Source organism: Schistocerca americana, chromosome X (assembly GCF_021461395.2).
Source record: "Schistocerca americana isolate TAMUIC-IGC-003095 chromosome X, iqSchAmer2.1, whole genome shotgun sequence".
In the NCBI taxonomy this organism is placed as follows: domain Eukaryota; kingdom Metazoa; phylum Arthropoda; class Insecta; order Orthoptera; family Acrididae; genus Schistocerca; species Schistocerca americana.
In genome coordinates, this window is record NC_060130.1 from 262,087,478 (window position 1) to 262,107,646 (window position 20,169).

General features: G+C 40.2%; 1 protein-coding gene across 1 annotated transcript in view; it reads right to left on the minus strand.

The window, feature by feature from the left end:
- Window positions 1-558: 558 nt before the first annotated feature.
- LOC124556700 (heat shock 70 kDa protein 14-like) overlaps window positions 559-20,169 on the minus strand; it is a 151,140-nt gene continuing 131,529 nt past the window's right edge. Inside the window, exons 8-10 of the mRNA XM_047130673.1 lie at window positions 9,010-9,198; window positions 976-1,034; window positions 559-714 (exon numbers count right to left, since the gene is read on the minus strand). Coding sequence (XP_046986629.1) covers window positions 624-714; window positions 976-1,034; window positions 9,010-9,198 — 339 coding nt within the window. The 3' untranslated portion in view covers window positions 559-623. The remainder of the gene's footprint in view (window positions 715-975; window positions 1,035-9,009; window positions 9,199-20,169) is intronic.

Here is a 20,169-nt window from a genome sequence, read left to right on the forward strand (position 1 = left end):
CATATGTAAATGTTTCAGGATGGTCAGCTATCCACGAAATGACGTTTCTTTTTTCAGGCAACATGGCACACAACATGTTGTGAACACATTCAACTGTGTGTAAATGGAAAGCTAAACTGAAACCACGGACATGCGACTGAAAGCTTGATTAGTTTAATTCAACTGTTACCGACGCGTACGGTATGACAGTGGAGGGGATTAACCTGGATTAGCCAGTGCAGGAGCATTGACTGTCTGCCTGTTTCTGTTCCTCTTCTGTAATGATTTCACTATGCAGTGGCCTCTCGGTTAGTGATTGCATGCAGTTCTAGGTTGCGGTCAATCTGTAAGACATCAAAACTAGATCGAGCTAGAGACTGCCCATCTAAATTTTTAAAATATTGTAAACATAGGTGCAAATATGCATCGTCACTAGTTTTTAGTCAAAATATGCAGTAACCAGTGAGAAGGAGCCAAATATGCCAATGCATAAGCAACATCCAAATGCATATAAACCAGTCTCTAATTACTACTGTTAACAGTAAGGAGAGAAAGGGGAGAGGATGGCTGAATGCTCAATAAGTATATGAAAACATTTTATTTTAATATCACAGGCAATATCAACATACAATTTTTCAAATGAATTATTGTCCATCTGATGCCGGAGGACCTCGTCGAAAGGAAGATTTCTTCTGTGTTACAGTATCAGTTATGCTTGCATGCAAACTTCCAATACTAAAAGGGAGAAAAGTGAATGAATATCAAAGGCAACAGAGTAGCAAAGCAAATTTGCAACACATACCATAAAATTAAATTTTTAAACTTTGAACATCAGCAAATAATAAAAATTTAAAAAAATAAATAAAAAAGAAAAAAATGCGGGTCAGTCAACTGGTCAAATATGTGGTAGGCATACATTTATTTGCTGACTATTCATACATTAAAATAACAACAACCACCTCCCTCTTCACAATCAAAAATATGAAATTTACATACCTGTTTACATTTATTTCAGCAGTTAAACTGCTGGAAGCCGACACATCATCAAGCGTCAGCTGAAACAATTTATTGCATTTACTGTATAGGACATTTAAAGCTACTGCTTGCTTTATTAAAAACATTCTTCGACTTCAACATAATGTTTAAACAAATTGCAAAAATAACAATATATACACAAACTGAACTGAGTGATGCTGATAACTGATATAATTATTGCAAGAACACACACACACACACACACACACACACACACACACACACACACACACACACACACACACACAGTGTCGGACCACTGCAGGACATGCAGGAAAAGTGTCAATAAGGTTCTGGAAGGTGCCAACAGGGATGTGGAGCCATGCCAGCTCCAGTGCTGTGGCCAGCTAGGCTAGGTTTCATGGTCGAGGACCATGGCACAAACAGCCTGATCGAGGTTGTCCCAGAGATTCTTGATCGGGTTTAAATCTGGGGAGTTTGGTGGCCAGGAGAGCACAGTCAACTCATCCTGGCCCTCTTCGAACTACACATGTGTAAAGTGAGCTGTGCGACATGCTCCTTGTCCTGCTGGTACATGTGAACGTGCCTAGGAAAAACAAATTGCAAGTAAGGGCGAACATGGTCCCCAAGAATAGATGCATACTTTCATTGCTGCACTCTCTCTTCCACAATGATAAGATCATCAAGGGAATGCCATGAAAACATTCCCCAGACCATAATGTTCCCTCCTCCTACGGACAACAGAATAAGGAGGTAAACCATTCTGGCTCCTGGTGAGCAAGAAGTTCTTCGACGCCTCTGTACGCCTTGATGTCGCTTTGAGAACTGTTGTGGCTGTGCGTGTAAAGAAAATAACTTGTTTTGTGTCAATCGTGAGCAAGGGTCACTGAAATTGGGCTGTGGCACAATGCATTAATATTGCTCAAAAGATAACAAACATTATTTATCACGCATTTCCCAAAGATGAGCAACAGTTCGACACAAACATGCAGCCAAAGTGAATGTGGTAACTGTACATGCACGTTCAATTCAATTTTGGCCTGAAGATTATGAATGAGATTCAAGAAACAAACTTCTAGGGTTACTTTCCAGAAGGAAGCTACTACCCAAAGCAATCCCCAGCACAAACTGACATGGAGAATAAACTACACAAAGCCAGGATGTAAGCAAAGAGGTAAGAAGCAAGAGCATAAATAACACTCCAATTAATTATAGCTAAAAAATTATCTTAAAATAAATTTTTAAACATAAAAAAGTGACCTGATGACAACACACCACATTACTGAAGCACACTTAAATCTAAGACGACGTGCAAAGCAGAATGAATTCGTTATTGGTGTCTTTGATTTCTCGAGCTCTAAGAGTTCCAAAAGATGAATGCTCACCTCTGCAACGGGGATGTGGAATGAATGTCACAATTGAGGAGAATACTCTAAAGAGACTCCTAGACATTTGTTCCCGAGTGCAAGGTGGTGATAGAGACAGTTTGTTGCCTTTCGAAAAAGGTTTCATTACGTCAACAAGATCTCTCTTTGGACTTTTTGAAAGTCTAAAAAGTATGAAAGTCAGCTACATATTAACTTCCAGACTAAATGAAGATCGCTTGGAAAAATTTTCTCCTAGGGTATGAGGATTAGAAATATTTTGTATTTGAAGAGAGAAATGAGGTGTGTCTCCTTAAATTTCCAGGTAATGCAAGTGATACTTCCTTCTCTGGAAACACACCAATTACTGAAGAATTAAATGCAGAGTCTTTTTCAGTGTAATGTCGACTCAGATTCTGTATCCCTAAGTTTTATTACAAATTAACTCTGTATAAATGTTGTCGAGGGATCACCAATGCGAGAAATCCCAGAAGCTGTGAATGTCTAAGAAAATTTATTAACATGCTAGCTGAGTATTTGGAATTGCCATGGTACGTATTTATTCCAATCTTCTATTAGTCCACCTCCTTCCCCCTGTCTCTGTCTAACCACCTCCTCCCATTCCTCTTTCTGTCCATATCATCCTCCTCCTCTCCCCCCCCCCCCCCCCACCTCCCTGTCAATATGCTGCTTCCTCCTCCATCCATCTGCTCATTCCCTCTCCTCCTCCACCTCTCTCTGTTCATCTCATCTCATCCTTTTTCCTTTCTCTGTCCATTTCCTCCTCCCCCTCTATCTATGAGTCTCCTCCCCCCCCACCCCTCTATGTTCATCTCCTGCCATTTCCTTTCTGTGTCAATCTCCTCCTCTCCCCTTTCTGTCCCCTAGCTCTGTCCGTCTCCTCCTATCTGTGCCTCTCTCCTCCTCCCCCCCCTCAGTATCTGCCCTCCTCCTCCTTTCTCTCCCCACATTATCACAGTCATCCAAACAAGAGACTGGCAGTTCTTACCCCATCAGTATTTCTTTCCAAATTGTAACCAGTGTGTGTACCAAATCAGAAATTTTTCCAGGGGTTTACGATGAGTTGTTTACAGACGGCTTTGCTCGTATATCTACATGTCAAATTTATTTCACACATATTTAACATATTTCATGCATATTTGTACATATATTTCGACTATATGTCTAGCGAATTTCAACCTGCAGTTTCATTTTCAGGCATCTTAATGTTTATATCGTATCTCCTGAACTACACGCTGTATAATGATATAATTTTGCAGGTACATAAAGTGGCATTTGTGATACAGTCTGCAAAATGTGTTGTGAATAGAGTTAGTAGTAATGAAGTAATAAATTAAAAAATCATACATGGTGTGGCCGTTTCTCAAGCATCTCTGTGTTTGTAATGTCACATCTCCTGTACTGTATGTCATGTAATGATACAGTCTTTTAGGTACATTCAGTGGCACATGCGATTACTGTTTCCGAAATGTGTTGCAAATTGAGTTAGCAGCAAAGAAGTAATAAATTTAACCATCATGCTTGATGCAGTAGTTTTTCACGCATTCACTGTTTATGACCTCATACCTCCCAAACTAAATGTCGTACATATCTCTTATGTCCATGATTTTGGTGTTCATGTTTAATTACAAAATAGATTACATGTATGTATGTATGGTCCCAAACTGGTGGTTCGAGAGGTTTGCAAGAAATAAGCTCTTGTCTAATAGAACACCTGACTCTCCATGGCAGTAATGGCAAACATATTTTCACATACTCTCGCTCATGCAGCAATCAAAACTGCAACACAAATGTTTTTCTCCGTCTTATAAAATACCTGCAAAATACGAGAGGTAACACAAACTATTGTCTTAAAAGTTCCTTCCGCCAGGACACAGTTACCTTCCAAATGATACAGATTTTTCTTTTATTAAAAAGAGACTAAAAACTAGTCATCACATCTTTTGTCTAAGAGATCAGTATGATGATGTTCTTAGCTGCAAGGAAAGTAACACTGATTACCTAACAGAAATGAACCACGAAAACTTCCATTCAACAGCAAACTTAGAAAAATGTATCACCCATAGGAAAAGAAATGTTGAAGGTGAAACAATTAACTAGCTGACAATGAGATGGATCAATACTGAGAAGGCTGAACCATTTGCTATCCAATATAAAACTACTTTCTCACCAGAAATGCCATTTGGAAAAATTAATATCCCCACAAAAAATGGAAACTGACCTTTAGAAAGTCTAGCTGATGTTCCACATGGTCTTCTTTATAGTACATGAAGACTGATCTCCATGGTGTGCGAGAGGGGGGGGGAGACCGCATTTTCTACTTGTACATTAAGTACTATTTAATTACTTACATTAATACTTGTGATTTTTTCATGTAAAATGGTCCTGCTTGTGTTTCTTTGTTTCATACAATTGCCTGTATTCAAACCACACAATATTTTGTCAACACCTTTCAGTCGGCAATGTGACTCACTCCATACAAAGCAGTTTTTCTTATGGGAGAGACAGCCATTGAATTTTTTTATATATTTATAAAGTGCTGAAAACATAACCTTAACATCAGTTTATTCTACATATGCTGAAAAATTTTAGAGCTTTTTTTTAAAATAACTCAATAACTAATTGTTTGTACTGAACATTTTCATTTGATGGAGTCAGTCAGCTTGGCTTCTGAATGCCCCATACATGCATACATATATACGCACACCCACTTTTATAATTTGTATGGATGAGGTGGTTGTGCAGCAATTCTGGATGTTCTTCCAGATGCAGTGAAATACATTGCAAGTTATACTGCATTTAAGTACCAAAACAATGATAAATTGTTAGGTATTCCAGTAGCAAAAAGTGAATTAGAAGAGTCGATTGCAGACTGGATATCAATTACATCTCACGATTATCATTACTCTCCAATACGAGCACGGAAAAACAACATGTTGCAGTTTGAAGGAGAATTTGTTGATTTTAATGGAAACGGAGTGCGCAAAAAAAAAAAAAAAAAAAAAAGGTTGTAAAGTCTCTGTGCTCTATTTTGAAACAGTTTCCACACAGTTATTGCTCTTTATGTAGGAACAAGAACATTCATTTAAGGATTAGGTCTCTGAATCAATAAGCAAAATTGGAAACTATAAAGAGATATGCACAAGGAGGAAGCTGCTATGGATTTCACCTTCATCTGATAAACAGCAACAGAAATGTGGAACAGTCTACACTACCATCTGTTTCTACACCAAACAAGTGAGTTACGTTTCATCTTAATTATCATTTCCTAATGTGTAATACATCTGTCATGCCACTTTATTTAATTTGTTCAACTATGTATTGAACCAAATTGAAAGTAAAATGAATGAATAACACCCCAAAGCAAGTGTGGTGCAGTACATCTACTGAATTATCAAACTGCTGTGCTATGCTATGCTGTGCTGCCTCACCGTGATGTCAGCGGGCTCCAGCCAATAGATCGCATTTCTGCTGGAATGTCCCACACCCCCATTCCCACCTCCAGCCTGATACCCCTTGCTTTCAGATGTTTCATGCCATACACACCAACGGTCACCTGACCAATTAATCTGGAAAGGCCATTTATCGTCACTCAGTGAATGTCCAATTGTGGTATTGGCATGCAAATTCCAGCCTTCACCACTGAGCTGACGGTGCCAGAACTGCTGTAGCAGCGGCTTAAGACTATGTCATACACACAGGATGCAGGCATTCAAATTTTCTCTTAGCTTCAGTGTAGGTCAGTCTGTCTAGCGTCTTGTACTCCACGATTTTCCTTTCGTTCTGGAGAATCCTGCAGTCAGGCGAGCAAAGCGAATGGTGCTCTCCACAGCTGACACAGATGGGAGGCAGGGCACATGGAGTATTGGGAAGTGATGGGCGTCCGCAATCTCGGCATGTGACGCTAGAAGTACAGCGGGAAAACATATGGCCGAACTTCCAGCACAGGGGAGGGATATAGGGCTTTACATCACACCGGTAGACCATCACGTTGACCTTCTCGGGCAATGTATCACCCTCAAAGGCCAAGATGAAGGCACCGGTGGCAACCTGATTATCCTTCGGACTCCAGTCGACACGCCACACGAAATTTACACCTCACCGCTCTAAATTGGTGCGCAGCTCATCATCGGACTGCAAAAGAAGGTCTCTGTGAAATATGATACCCTGGACCATGTAAGTGATGGTTACAGAAATATCCCCCAGCTTGTCACAAGCAAGTAACTCCCGTGACTGGGCAGAAGATGCTGTTTTGATCAAGACTGACCCAGATCTCATTTTGGACAAGCCCTCCACCTTCCCAAACTTGTCCTCTAAATGCTCAACAAAAAACTGAGGCTTCATTGTCATGAAAGATTCCCCATCAGCTCTCGAACATCTAAGGTACTGGCGCGAATAAGATCCGCTGCCATCCTTAGCATGACGTTCTTCCCATGGTGTGGCCAGGGAGGGGAATAATTTGGGGTCATACTTCTGTGCGTTGAATTGAGCTCATGATCGCTTAGAGACTGCTGGTGTTTCACCACCAGTAAGAGATGATGGACTACGCTTCATCATGTGCCATCCGCCCTGATGCCACCCACTCTGACCAGGGGCGCTTCCCACAGGCGCAACCCAGCCGTAGCAAAGGCCACCTGGCAGGATGGCCATTGCCGGGAGTCCCGATACCCCAGAGGATGGGCATCTACCCCTTGGCATACATAGGGAGATAATGGTGCAGGCATCAGCAGAGCGATCCCTGTGTGGTCGGGGGGCTACAACCAACAGGGTATGTGGCAGCCCCACCACAACGGACTGGCTACGGAGCTGGATATCAGGTGCAAAGAAGTCCATGGTCATCGTCGACGTAGAAATTGACACTGCGTAGTGCATGGTCGAAAATGAACCCAGGAAGGTGTGCTCGCCCAAGAGATGGAGAATGGGCAGGACTGCAATGCAGCAACAAGAAAGTAGGCTAAAGATCTCAATGCACGATGGACACGATCCACCTTATAAGGCACCCTTCCCCAGTTGGCTCGCTCTTCGGGAAAATCCGAAGAATGGAGATCAAACCCTACAGAGGACCATCACATAAAGGCCGAAACGTGTGAAACTCCTTTCAGTCACTTCGTACGACAGGCAGGAGTACTTCGGGCCTATTCTAAACCCCGGACCCACAGAGGGATTTCACAACCTTTAACTGAGGAGGAAGCACGTACTGAATTATCTGCTCAAAAACTTGAGAAGCCCTCCCATGCTCAATATTTATTTTGCAATAATACTGACCCTCTATGAGCAGTATTGACAGTCTGTACAATATATTGAAGGAGACTAGAGAGCTTTAAACAATTCTGACACACATTCACTATATGGCAATGTATATTGTACCATGTAAGGGCAGTGATGTGCAATGAACAGCAGTTCCTACTGAGATCAAGAGAAATTCAATTCACACTGAATGAATTTCTGCAGAGAAATGAAAAAAATTAGATGACAAAAGATCAGGGCGTGTGCTGGAGTATGTATATTAAAGCATCATGCAGTACTTTGTAAACAGGCACAAACTTCATTTCTCAGATGCCATATACCTCATTGTCCAAAATGGCAGAGGGAACTGAAGCCCATGTGTCATGATAGTCAGCAGAAAAGTTTATTTTACTTATAGTAGTTTTCAGAATTGGCAAATAGGATCAGGGCAGCTGTCCTGTCAGCATAAATGTTTTTCTTCCTTGCACTCCACAGACATCAGATCACATAAGCTTTCAATTAGTAATCAGTAAATAATTGTTTTCTTTTATTTATTTATTTATTTATTTATATTTTTTTTTTTTTTTTTTTTTTTGCAACAGTTGTTACAGTAGAGGACACACAGAAAACACAGCATGTGTACACAATAATTTACAATTTCCTTGTTTAATTTTTAATTAGTTTTTGTTGTTTATGAAGCTACGACACAGTGAATGAGCCAGTGGCCCATTGAAACATGTACTGGAAGATTTTCAGGCTAATTTCATCTATTCTGCATAATTTCTGCTTGTGTTTTGCAAGGCAAGCAACAATACATATGAGTTCCACATTTTTGCGCACCAACATGTTCACTACAAAGGCATGAATATTGCGCAATTGTATTGTGCTGTCCTTGGCCTTGCACTTTCCTGCAATATATTGGCACAATACTACTGCGCATACATATTAAGTGTGTGAGGGCCCCGTCACAAAAGGTGTTCAATAATGTTGAAATATGGTGCCTGTTGAACTTAGCAGAGTAACAAATTATTCACATATTGATTAAACCATTCTTTAAGAATGCCACTCTTTGAATTGGGACACAATCATCTTGGAATCAAGTGTCCTCCTCATAGAACTAAGGTAGTTGAAATTCATGGGTGATCTCTGCTAGTACCCACAGTTTCATATTTTGAAACAGAGGGTTTTTTCATTACTTCGACTATGATTGGGGTGTGTGTGTGTGTGTGTGTGTGTGTGTGTGTGTGTGTGTGTGTGACTGGAGGGGAGGGGAGGGGAGGGGTTCGGCACTGCCTATAGGTGCACTAAGGAATATTCTCATGCAAGTTATCACTTTTATAAATTAAAATTAAATTGTCTGCTAAATTTTTACAAAAAAATCTACTAAAATTATTAGACGGAATGTGTACAAACTTTTACTTACATTTCCCAAAACTACAGCTCCCTGTTCTTTGTCTGTATCATCATCATCATCATCATCATCATCATCATCATCAGCTTCAAGAACCTGAACTACTATACTCTCTCCTGAGAGTGTCAATGGAAGACTCTTTGTGACCTTGACCGGAACAGGTGTCTGTGCTGGTATAACCAACACTTTATCATCGTTTGCCTGAAATGCACAGACCACATGAAACTGCCAAATGACATATTAAAGTATTCAACATTTTTAATATTTATTTCAGTAAAGAAATAAGAACCACAGCAAAGTGAATTAGTAGATAAAAATGAAACACACAAAAGAAGTTAGGAAGAAAACTGACAGAAAAATATGACAAAAGTTTAAAAAAATTTGATTTCTTGTTGGTTTTATATAGTTTTATGTTATCTCACATGAAAGTGGATGAAGGTTACGTCACAATGAATTGAACTTGAAAATAGCAATACAGGAAATGTGGTGCATTCAAGGTATTCTCACACTTTTTGTTCAATTGATTTAAATATTATTATTTTGGTCTACTTAAAAATCAGTTATTAATTAGGATTCTCTCTCTCTATTACTTTTTGAAGCATTTTCTGGCAAAATTGTCTGTTCTTGTAATAGGGCACATAACTGTTACTCCAACAACCAATAGAAGATCTCACAGCATCCTTATCACATTATACCTAATTATTCCATTTGTTTTGATTACAATCATGCTGTCTCTCCAACACAGCCACTATCACTAAATCTATTAAGCACAAATGTATTAACAAAAGGCATCATATACATGAGAAGAAATTAGGACATTATCATTTTTATCCATTATTCCTTGGTCATAAGCCTATATAACTGCTCATAGTTTAGAAATTTTATAGATTAATATCTGATGTTTGTACTACTGCACACTGTTCTTTATCTCAGAAAAAAAAAAAAACCTGATAAGACATCAGCCCTAGGTGACCACACAATGCCAACCCTTCACTGTTTCACCTACTGCCTAAAACATCATTGAATGAAACTACTGGAAGAATATGCAAACTCAGTCATTAGTGTCAGCATTCAAAACAGGAACCAACAATTTTCCTGCAAGATGACCGGCAGCTGTTTCCAGAAAAACCAGTTTTTCTGTCAATGACACGCAGTCATAGAACATTAAAAAATACATCCACAACTTTCCCCTGTCTGCATGGATGGTGCATTTCATTTTAAACAATGCTATGGTGCCAACTGTACATCTCATAAGCAAGTAAATGTACTGTGATAACAGAATGCGACTCTTACCTCATTAAATATAAGAAAGCATACCATCACCATTAGTTTGGAATTGTAGTGGATCACTGCTGCTGTCTGTGAGAAATATTGTCACATCAAACAAAAACACGACACTTAGAACTCAAAGCATGTTTATTATCGACACCAAAGTACCCAGACCAGAACTGACCTCCTGCATAGAGACTACAGCTATTTATACAGACATTTAATACTCCAGATTATTCAAACATTACAAACGTAAGATATTTCTAGAACCTCCCAGAAATGATAAACACTAAATAACAAATAATTGCTGGTGGTCGGATCTGAACTCGTGACCAACAGCACACCCGCTGATGATGCTAACCACTACACTACACCACTACACTTCACGTGCCACAGCTCGCTTCATCATTAGTTCTCGCTGGAGCAGACTACAGCACCCTAGATCTAGATCTCGTCAACGGTCCTCCGTATGGCAGTGCTGGTGGATTCTCACGTTGTGGTCACGTCATTATATCCTCTTCACTAGTACAAGCATTGAAAGTAACCCCTCCCTTCAAAGCTCCAGGATCCTCGAGTCGGTCTTCAGTTTTCTCGAACATCCCACCGTCAGTGTGAGTCTCTGGACTGTAACAGGGCTTCACACAGAGGACTCGTGCTTGCATCTTCGTGACAAAGGGTTACAGTCCTCAATGTCGTACGTTATTATGCGACACACAATTAAGGATACGACGAGACCCAAACTAGGACGACAGTAACATTTTCAATAGTCTCACTATCCGCACAGGTATAAAACTCCGTACCGACTCCCCTCGGCTGTACTTCACCGGTCGGTGCTCGGCGTTAAGAGTGCATTCGGTATTTAATCTGGGCATACAGGGTTCATATTCGAGCCAGCTGCTTTGCTCCTTCGGTCTTTGTAATGCGTTTCATTTAGTCATCCCGAGTATCGTCCAGCCGAAACAGGAATAGAGTATCCACAGTCATTTTGGCCTCCCAACCACAGAACAGAAAGAAAAGTGAGAAGCTTTCAGTTTCTCGCTTCGCTCAGTCGTGTGCGAATGTCACTACAGGCACTACCGATCCCACTCTCTCTGTTCCGTGTTGACGTACATCGAGACCGTACCTGCCAGCCTGTTACTAAAGTGTACTGCGAGGCCATTCGCGTGTGGAAGGCGTGCAGTATTTTCCCGGTCAGCCTCGATTTTCTAATGTTCTGTCAGCACGTCCGTAACTGAGAAATACTTTGCTCCGTTGAAGAAGTCCAGGGTGTCATCGACACACAACAACGGACAGACATCTTCCTTTGTGATATTGTTCAGTACCCGAGATCTGACACAGAAATGCCATGTGCCATCTTTGCTCTTCACAAGGACTGTCAGAGAAGACCATCGAAGAGGACCGAGGACACACTAAACATTCAATGATGTTACCTCGCAGCATCATCTCCACTTCCTCCAGGATCATCCGTCATTCTACCAGAGAAACTTTATACGAGTGCTGGCCAATCGGTGAATTATCCTTAGTGTCGATACGGTGTTTTACCATAGGCTGCTTCCCTGGCTGCTCTTCACTCGGGATTTGAAAGCGTCCGAAAACTGATGCAGAAGGACCACAACTGACACTGTCCCTCGGTGACGTCAGGTCCTATCGGCAGTTTGATACTAGCTTCCTTCCCTGTGTCGTCTGTAGTGGTAGTAGAGCACGTTTCTTCACCGGTGTCACTAAGCTGACCCTCCTGGACTGGTTCGGCTATCTCTGATCATGTACCTTTAGGGACGAGTTGTGGCTGCTCGTGACACTCCTCGCCCATCTAGAATGCTTATTGTCACTACCGGTTTGTAGATTTCTTTCCGGAGATGTCTCGACGTCGAGGAAGGGGTAACGACGACTTCGGTGGCGAACAAATGCCCGGAAGCAATCTTTGTTATCTGTGGTTGTTGAAATAGCTTTATCAGTCTGGAGCTCTGATCTTCCACACTGTGATGCCTGCAGCAAGTTTCCCCTGAAAATAATATCGTGACTTTGTTCTGTTTAAATGACAAATTTTAAAGGCTGTGTTCTGTTATCGATAGTTATTCCTGCAATACGTGTTCCTGTCAGCTACACATATTTCCTTTTTGTGACTTCCACACAATTATTTTCATATCACAGAATGCAGTATTCTTTAGCTAGCAATAAGCATTTGACATAACAGAAAAAGAAGCCCCAGAGTTCACTAGCACCTGACGCAGTCGGCCGTGAATGATGTCAGTGAGTTTTCCTGACATCTCGATAACTGTTGTCCGCAGACGATTTTCATCTGTGGCAGCCTTTCGGTGGTTAGCCGAGTGGCCAGTACCTCCGTACAGTGACAGGAAATGCCTATGGCGTGTTGGGGAGTGACCCATTGTGGATACAGTGATTAGCTTCGGTCCACAGATCGACTGTAATTGTTTGCAGTTGACTGGTACGAATAGCACTGTTGTGATTGCTGATGTCTTGTGGCATAATAGTCATCTAATAGTCTTCTTCCGCTGCAGTAGCGTACAAAGTATCCACGCCACCAACAGTGAAAACAAACTGTTTGTTGTCCTCCACCCTCAAATGTCTGTTCTTCTGCAGGGCATTTTACATGGTGGATTAGTTGGTTGTACCTGTGTTAGTTGGATGCTGGGTTATCATCTGACAACAGCAACGTAAGTCCAAGTCCATTTTTCATGGCACATCCCACAGGTGGTGGAGATTAGTGTCAAAGAACAATACACTTCTCCTTCAACATTTTCTATTACCTCCTGACGTATGGGGTCTACATTACTGGTCACCAATTCTTGAGTGTACTTGGTCTGACAGTTCTGGCTGCCACAAAATGCTGTCTCTCTTCTCTTACAATCTGGTATATGAGAGTAGTGAGATCATGGTGGTCTTCTTTAACTTCCACAGGGACTACTTTCAGGAATCAACCCTCTTCCTTTCTATTGCTTTTCCTTGATGTGCTTGTACCACTTGATGAATTCTTCTGTTGTTGTAACATTCTGTTGATTGTCACCAAAAGTTTCTTTCAGTTCAGCCTGAAATTCATCCCTGGTATTGAGCTCATCTTCTTTGTTTTATTTATTTATTTATAATGTATTTTACATGTACTACATAGGACCATATTAAGTAGCAAATCTCCATGGTCATGGAATGAAGTCAGTATATGAAATTGACTTCAGAAAAGTAATAACACAAAAAATAAAATACACACAAATCCCATGCAGATGACAAGCTGCGAGTATATACTAGCATAATCAACAATATAATACAGAATTAACTTAATTGTTTTCCAGGAACTCCCTGAAAAATTGAAAAGAGGGAGCCATGAGGAAAGTCTCCAGTTTAGACTTGACAGTGCAAAGATTACTGCAACGGTTTTTTAATTCTTGTGGCAGCTTACTGAAAATGAATCCAGCAGAATACTGCATGCCTTTCTGTACAAGAGTCAAGGCGCAATACAAATGCAGATTCGATTTCTGCCTACTAGTTGCTAATTCTCGGAATACGCTCATATTGTTAACAACAAACGACACTAAAGAAAATATACACCCATTAAAAAAAGTTAAGCACATAATTGGTTCTCGCATCTCAAAATAAGATAGATATCTTATACTGTATTTTTTGATGTCACGGAGTATTATGCAAATGAAAGCTATACATTCTCTTGGAACCAATTATGAAATGAAAAAGGAACATTTGAGAAAAAAAGTTGCAATGACCTCCAACATCAAAAAACATTAAATGGTTTGTATAGCACACTGTTCAGTAATGCGTAGGTCCTCAACGAACCCTCAGGCACTCTTGAATGGGACAGGGCGCGCTCAGTACCAAATCATTGCAGGCCTCTTGGGACGTTTGTCCCACTCCTCAATGGCAGCATTCCTGAGAGCTTCAGTCATTAATGGAGGATACTGACGACTAGAAATCGCTCTTTTGAGCACGCTACATGTATGCTCTATGCAGTTGTATCAGGGGAGCATGCTAACCAATCCATTCCTCAGATCTCACATCCTGTCAGATACCAACACATACTGTGAAGTCTCTGCAAAGCAACTGACTATGGGTTGTAGAATGTTGTTTTCATACACTGCAGTAGTCATGTTGCCTTCAATTGGAATGAGTGGTGTGCGGTGGCCCTACACGATACCTGGCCATAATAAAATTGAGCCACCGGATTGTTGGTGACATTCCACAGTCATTTAGAGATGTCTATATTCCCCTTTTCGCCTCCATATGCAAATAGAGTTGTTGTCAGGATGCAAGCCTATTTGCAATTCACCTGTTAACAGCAGTTTGGTCCATTGGAGTCGTATCCAAGGTTCACGTGCTCTAGCCCCTCTTACGCAAGCACCCCTGTGATGTGGACGAAGTGCTAGAGTCTTGAGAGGTCTTCAGCTGTACGAACCCCTATCATAAAGTCTGTTGTGCACAGATTGGGTCTTTGCGGTAACCCCCGTGGCTTCTTGAAGCTCATGACACGGAGTAGTCACTCTCCTTATAGGGTGTCTCTGTGCAGATATCATTACATACCGGTCCTGAGCTGCTGTAGTACACGGACAACTGTGCTTTCATAGCTCTGGTGTACTGTATTTGTTTACAAGCCGTGATTGCACTGCCCCTGATGAGGCAAAGTGGCAACGACAAATGAGTTCACATTATGTACACAACCACGTTCATACATACACATAAAAGGAACGCCCATGAGGGAAAGTGGCAACGACAAATGAGTTCACAACATTTACACAACCACCTTCCTACATAAACACAAAAGTAATGCTCATAGTGATTATTGGTAAGTAATTTGCAAATATGCTTAACTTTTTATGATGAGTGTATATATTGAGATGCCAATGTCAAAGTTTCAAGGCTCCTGAACAGGGTCGACAAGAGATTCTCAAACTTACACAACATATTGATTGAACTCTCTTTTCTAAGCCAAAAATACTCTACAATACAATGTCATAGGTCACAAGTGAATGGAAATAAGCAACGTAGACTAATTTTCATGTTGGGCTATCACTTACTTCAGATACTGTTCTAATGGAGAATATAGCAGCATTGAAAGTAAATACATAAAACTGCAACCAGTCACTTTTTTGAAATATTTATTTATTCATTCCATGAACTGGTTTCCAAAACTTTTGAGGCTCATCTTCAGATGGTTTTCCAGAAGTCACATAACTATTTCAAGCATAATGCTGGGCGCTAGTTTGCAACAGTATGGGCAGCTTTTGTTGTTAGTATCTATTTGACTGCTTCCATTGTGATGACCAGTTCATCCCACATCACTCAGTTTTACACAATATTGCACATATACACTGTGATAATGAAACCTTGCCAGCATCTAGCATGTGCATACATATTGTGGGAAAGTGAGTGTTGTGGTACCAACTGGTCATCACAATGGAAGCAAACAGATGGATACTAACAACAAAAGCGGCCCATACTGTTGCAAACCAGCATCCAGCATTATGCTTGAAATAGCTATGCAACTTCTGAAAACCATCTGAAGATGAGCCTGAAAAGGCTTGAAAACTGGTGCATGGAATGAATAAATAACTATTGCAAAACAGTGATTGGTTCCAGTTCTGTGTGTTTACATTGAACAAACAGTCACAGGTTCTAAAACATCTTTAATGGTTGAACTTAATCAGTAGTAGCATTCAATTTTTGAACAAAATCCTACCCACGGGCATTCCATGACAACTTACCATCTATCTGAATACCTACAGATTTAAATTGTCCAGACTCACTAATCATATGCCCATTCTGTGTAATCAAAATGTCAGTTTTTGTTGAATTGTGTGTGGTGAGTCTGATGCGGACATATAAGTACCAATTTGTTGGCAAGGTATTAGTGTGGCATTCGTGTCTTTCTGACATTCGTGCAGTAAATGCAGAAAGGTAAACAATGGCGACATTATTACCCAATGTGTCCAAACAGGATCAACGTGGTGGTGTTCTTTTCTTAGCAACGGAAAAACATACCAGTAAACACATACCGGTAGACATCACATCGGAGAATGAAGAATATTTATGAAGCAGCATGTCCGTCAAAAACCACTGTTGTCTAATGGTGTGTGACAAAGGGTGCTGTTACTTCATGGTAACGCATGTCCCAATATTGCATAGGGGTCATTCCCCATCAAATCATCCAGAAATTTTAGGAAATGACACCCATTGACAAGCAAATCCTTGAAATTTTGGGTAGCAGAAGTTTACCTAGATATATTCACATTTTCAAAATGTAAATGTTGTAGGTAAATTACTTTTTCACTTATCACAAAAAGAAGTTGTATAGATTCAGGAATTCAGGCTTTCATAAACGAGCTCCTTTATAATTTAAAAATGCAATAGTTTGTACAGTTTTTGCAGTGGAAACTTGATATTTTTTTTTAGTTAAGCCTTTAACTGCTCTGGACGCGTTTATGTGCGCCACCAGTCCTCCTACCTGGTACTCTGAACATGTCTACGCGTAGACACGTTCACAGTACCAGATAGAAGGACTGGTGGCGCGTGTAAACACATTCAGAGCACACAGCGACAGGTACAAAGGCACACGCATTAACATGTCCAGAGCAGTTAAAGGGTTAAGGAGGAATGTTTATAGTTTTATAGTCATGTTTCCTGTAGTACATATCCATCATCTACATCTCAGAAAAAATTGTAAATAATTTCTTTTAAACAAAATCCATGCATGGACATTATAGCTTTTTTTTAAGGTATTGCCTCCTCACAGATACTTTTGAAAAATTTACAAACACCATGAACACACTACATATTCCATTATGTCATGCAAAACGAATCAGTTTGTAGAAATAATGCGAAGTGTAAAAAACAACATTACTGTAAAAGAAACACTTAAGTTGCTAATTGATGACTACCATGTCACCACTAAATTGCTGGAGTTGGCTACGCTGGATTTCCCTGGGAACAAATCATATCTGAGAACACCGTTTTGCTGCCACTATATGTATTGCATCATCCAGTTCCTTTGATTTTGGGTCACGTGTCCACTGAGCATGCAGTTCTGAGCTCTTGTACCGAGCTGTACACACAGACAATTATTGGTTAAAAATTCGATTGTTGCAGTTTTTAACTATTCATTCCAAAACAAAAGTAAGTCCCCTAATGTTACAATAATAATGTGAAATACTTTTGTAATGAAACAATGGGATAGAATGATTTTTCATTAATTAATTACTTTTTAGGTTACACCAATCATCTTTTGAATTATTTATGACAAATATTGGTATTATGACTGAAGCATTATGGAAAGTACAAGTAGGCAGTCTTTTCTTGGACAGTATCTGCAAGATATATGTGATAATGCCCTAACTTGTGTGAATGAACTGACTAGTGAAGAATAAGAGCTTCTATTATGGCGAAGCAATGGTCATTCGTACTGTGATTTAAGTGTTACGCGCGCGCGCGCGAGTGTGTGTGTGTGTGTGTGTGTGTGTGTGTGTTTGTGTTTGTGTGTGTGTGTGTGTGTGTGTGTGTGTGTGTGTGTGTGTGTGTGGGCGCGCGCGCGCGCGTGTGTTAAACACAAAGACAAGTACCTGCACAGATTCTCTCTACATAAGAAAATTTGCTGTATTCTCTCTATTTAAAAAAAAAAACTATCCTGAAAGCAAAGTATGATTCTCAAAATTTGCTTCTCTTCGACCAAAACAATGTATGCTTGCAGGATCATCAGAAACACATACCGTATGTTTGTACATTTACCACCAAAATGTTAAATTGCTTCTAAATTCCATTTCTATTAGGAAACATACCAAGATCTAATTAAAATAATAACATGTGATATAAATAACAGTCTTTATGCTTCATCTGTGTGAAAAATGCCCCACCAGTTCATTGCTTCAAACTCACCTAGAAAATGAAATAGAAGACTATGCTCCTGATGAGATGGTTCAATACAGTCAATGGGTATCAACTCATAGAATGACTAACTGTTCACATCACTTCTCTATCAGAATCCTGCGACAAACTAAGAAAATTGAGAAATTACTCCACACTCTTATTTCTCAATCACAGTCTGATTATATGAAAATGAAGAAGGATCAGTGTTAACTTTAATGGATTTCAGTGAAACTCTCAATTTTGTTGTTAAAGATGAAGTACAGGGGTACCATTGGATCAATGGCAGCTGCACTCTTCACACTGTCCACGTATATTACAAAAAGGACAAACAGTTGCATGCAAAAAGTATTTGTATTGTTTCTGATGACCTAGAACATGATGTTGCCTTGGTTTACCAGCCTCAGAAACTGTATTGAATTTTTTTAAGAGTGAATTCCCTGAAATTCATCTTGTGTATGTTGAATATTTCACTGATGGTTGTACTACACAATACAAAAATGGTAAGGATTTCAGAAATATCTGCTACCACGAACACAACTTCAACGTAAAGTGCAGTGGGTCATTTTTTGCTACCCACCATGGCAAATCTCCCCGTGATTGTACTGGTGGCAGTGTTGAAAGACTTGTCACAAAAACAAGTTTGCAAAGAGTTTATAAAGATCAAATACTTACAGCTTCACAGGTATTTGAATTCTGTCACGAGAACCTGCAAGGCATTTCAATTCTCTTTGTTTCAAAAAATGAAATGGTACAAGCAAGACATTATCTTTCTCAGCACTTCCCAAGTGCAAAAACAATTGCTGGAACACGATCTATGCACCACATTGTACCAATATCACCAACCGAGATTGGAGCAAAAAGGCTGAGCTGTGATACAGATTTTAGTATTGTGGATGATTTCTCAGATGCACTTCTGCCACTAAGGCCAGAATGCACTGTTCAGCCCAACTGCTATACTGCATGTGCATGAGACTCTTCTTGGTATTTGGGAATTGTTGAGAAGGTTATTTGTGAAGGATATGTTACAGTAAGGTTCATGCATCACCGTCGTCCTATTGGCCTGATAATGATATTTGTGATGTTTCTTTCTCTCATATTCTGTGTGAAGTTGATATCCCCACAGCAACATGCCGTACTTATTCTCCGAGCAAAGAGTCCTCAAAGTTGGTGGAAGAAAAGGGGTTCTAATACAAAAAAATATTATCTAAGCATTGAAAGGTCTCATCACGTGTAGTTCTGAATCAACTTGAATGCAGATTGCAGCACCAGCATTTTGTGCAGTATTGACAATATTGGTTTTTGACAAAATGTTTAAATATTATAAACAAAATGCTATGTATTTCTACATTGAGTTAATTTGGTTGTGACAGAGGTAAGAAAGTGTTCATATGTCATGTACTGTACAAGTTGCTCCATATTTTATAAAGTGTAATTTTTTTAAATATATTGCAATTTTCCTTCAATTTCGATACTGTTATGTGTGTGTATGTGTGTACGTAGTCTCCCCCCCCCCCCCCCCTCGGCCACCCAGCCAAATGATAAGCAAGCTTATTACTCGGAATAACTATGTTGCCAGGAACCCAACGAAAATCAACCAAATTAGCAGCATCACCATGATCACGAGAAGATTGGGGATGGCAGAGACCAAGAGGTGGCAGGAAAAACACCGACCAATAGCCTGAAGGCCACTCTTTCAGTCCTTACATAACAAAACTCGGCTGAGGGAGGACCATTTAATAAAGCAGAAGACCTAATAGGTGGCCATCAATTCCGCAGTAAACATCCCATACTTGGCAGTCAAGAGATGGTATTCAGCGTCAAAAAAGATTTGAAGGCATATCCAATATGATCAGTGGATTTAGAGCCATCTGTGTAAAAAACCATGGCATCCTGAAACACCCACAAGAGCCTTCAGAACAAACAGTCAGACACCACTGGAATGATGGAGGCTTTCAGTCCCTGGAAGAGATTCATCTGAATCCATGACAGAGGAACTAACCAAGGGGGTGTGGTCACAAGGAAACA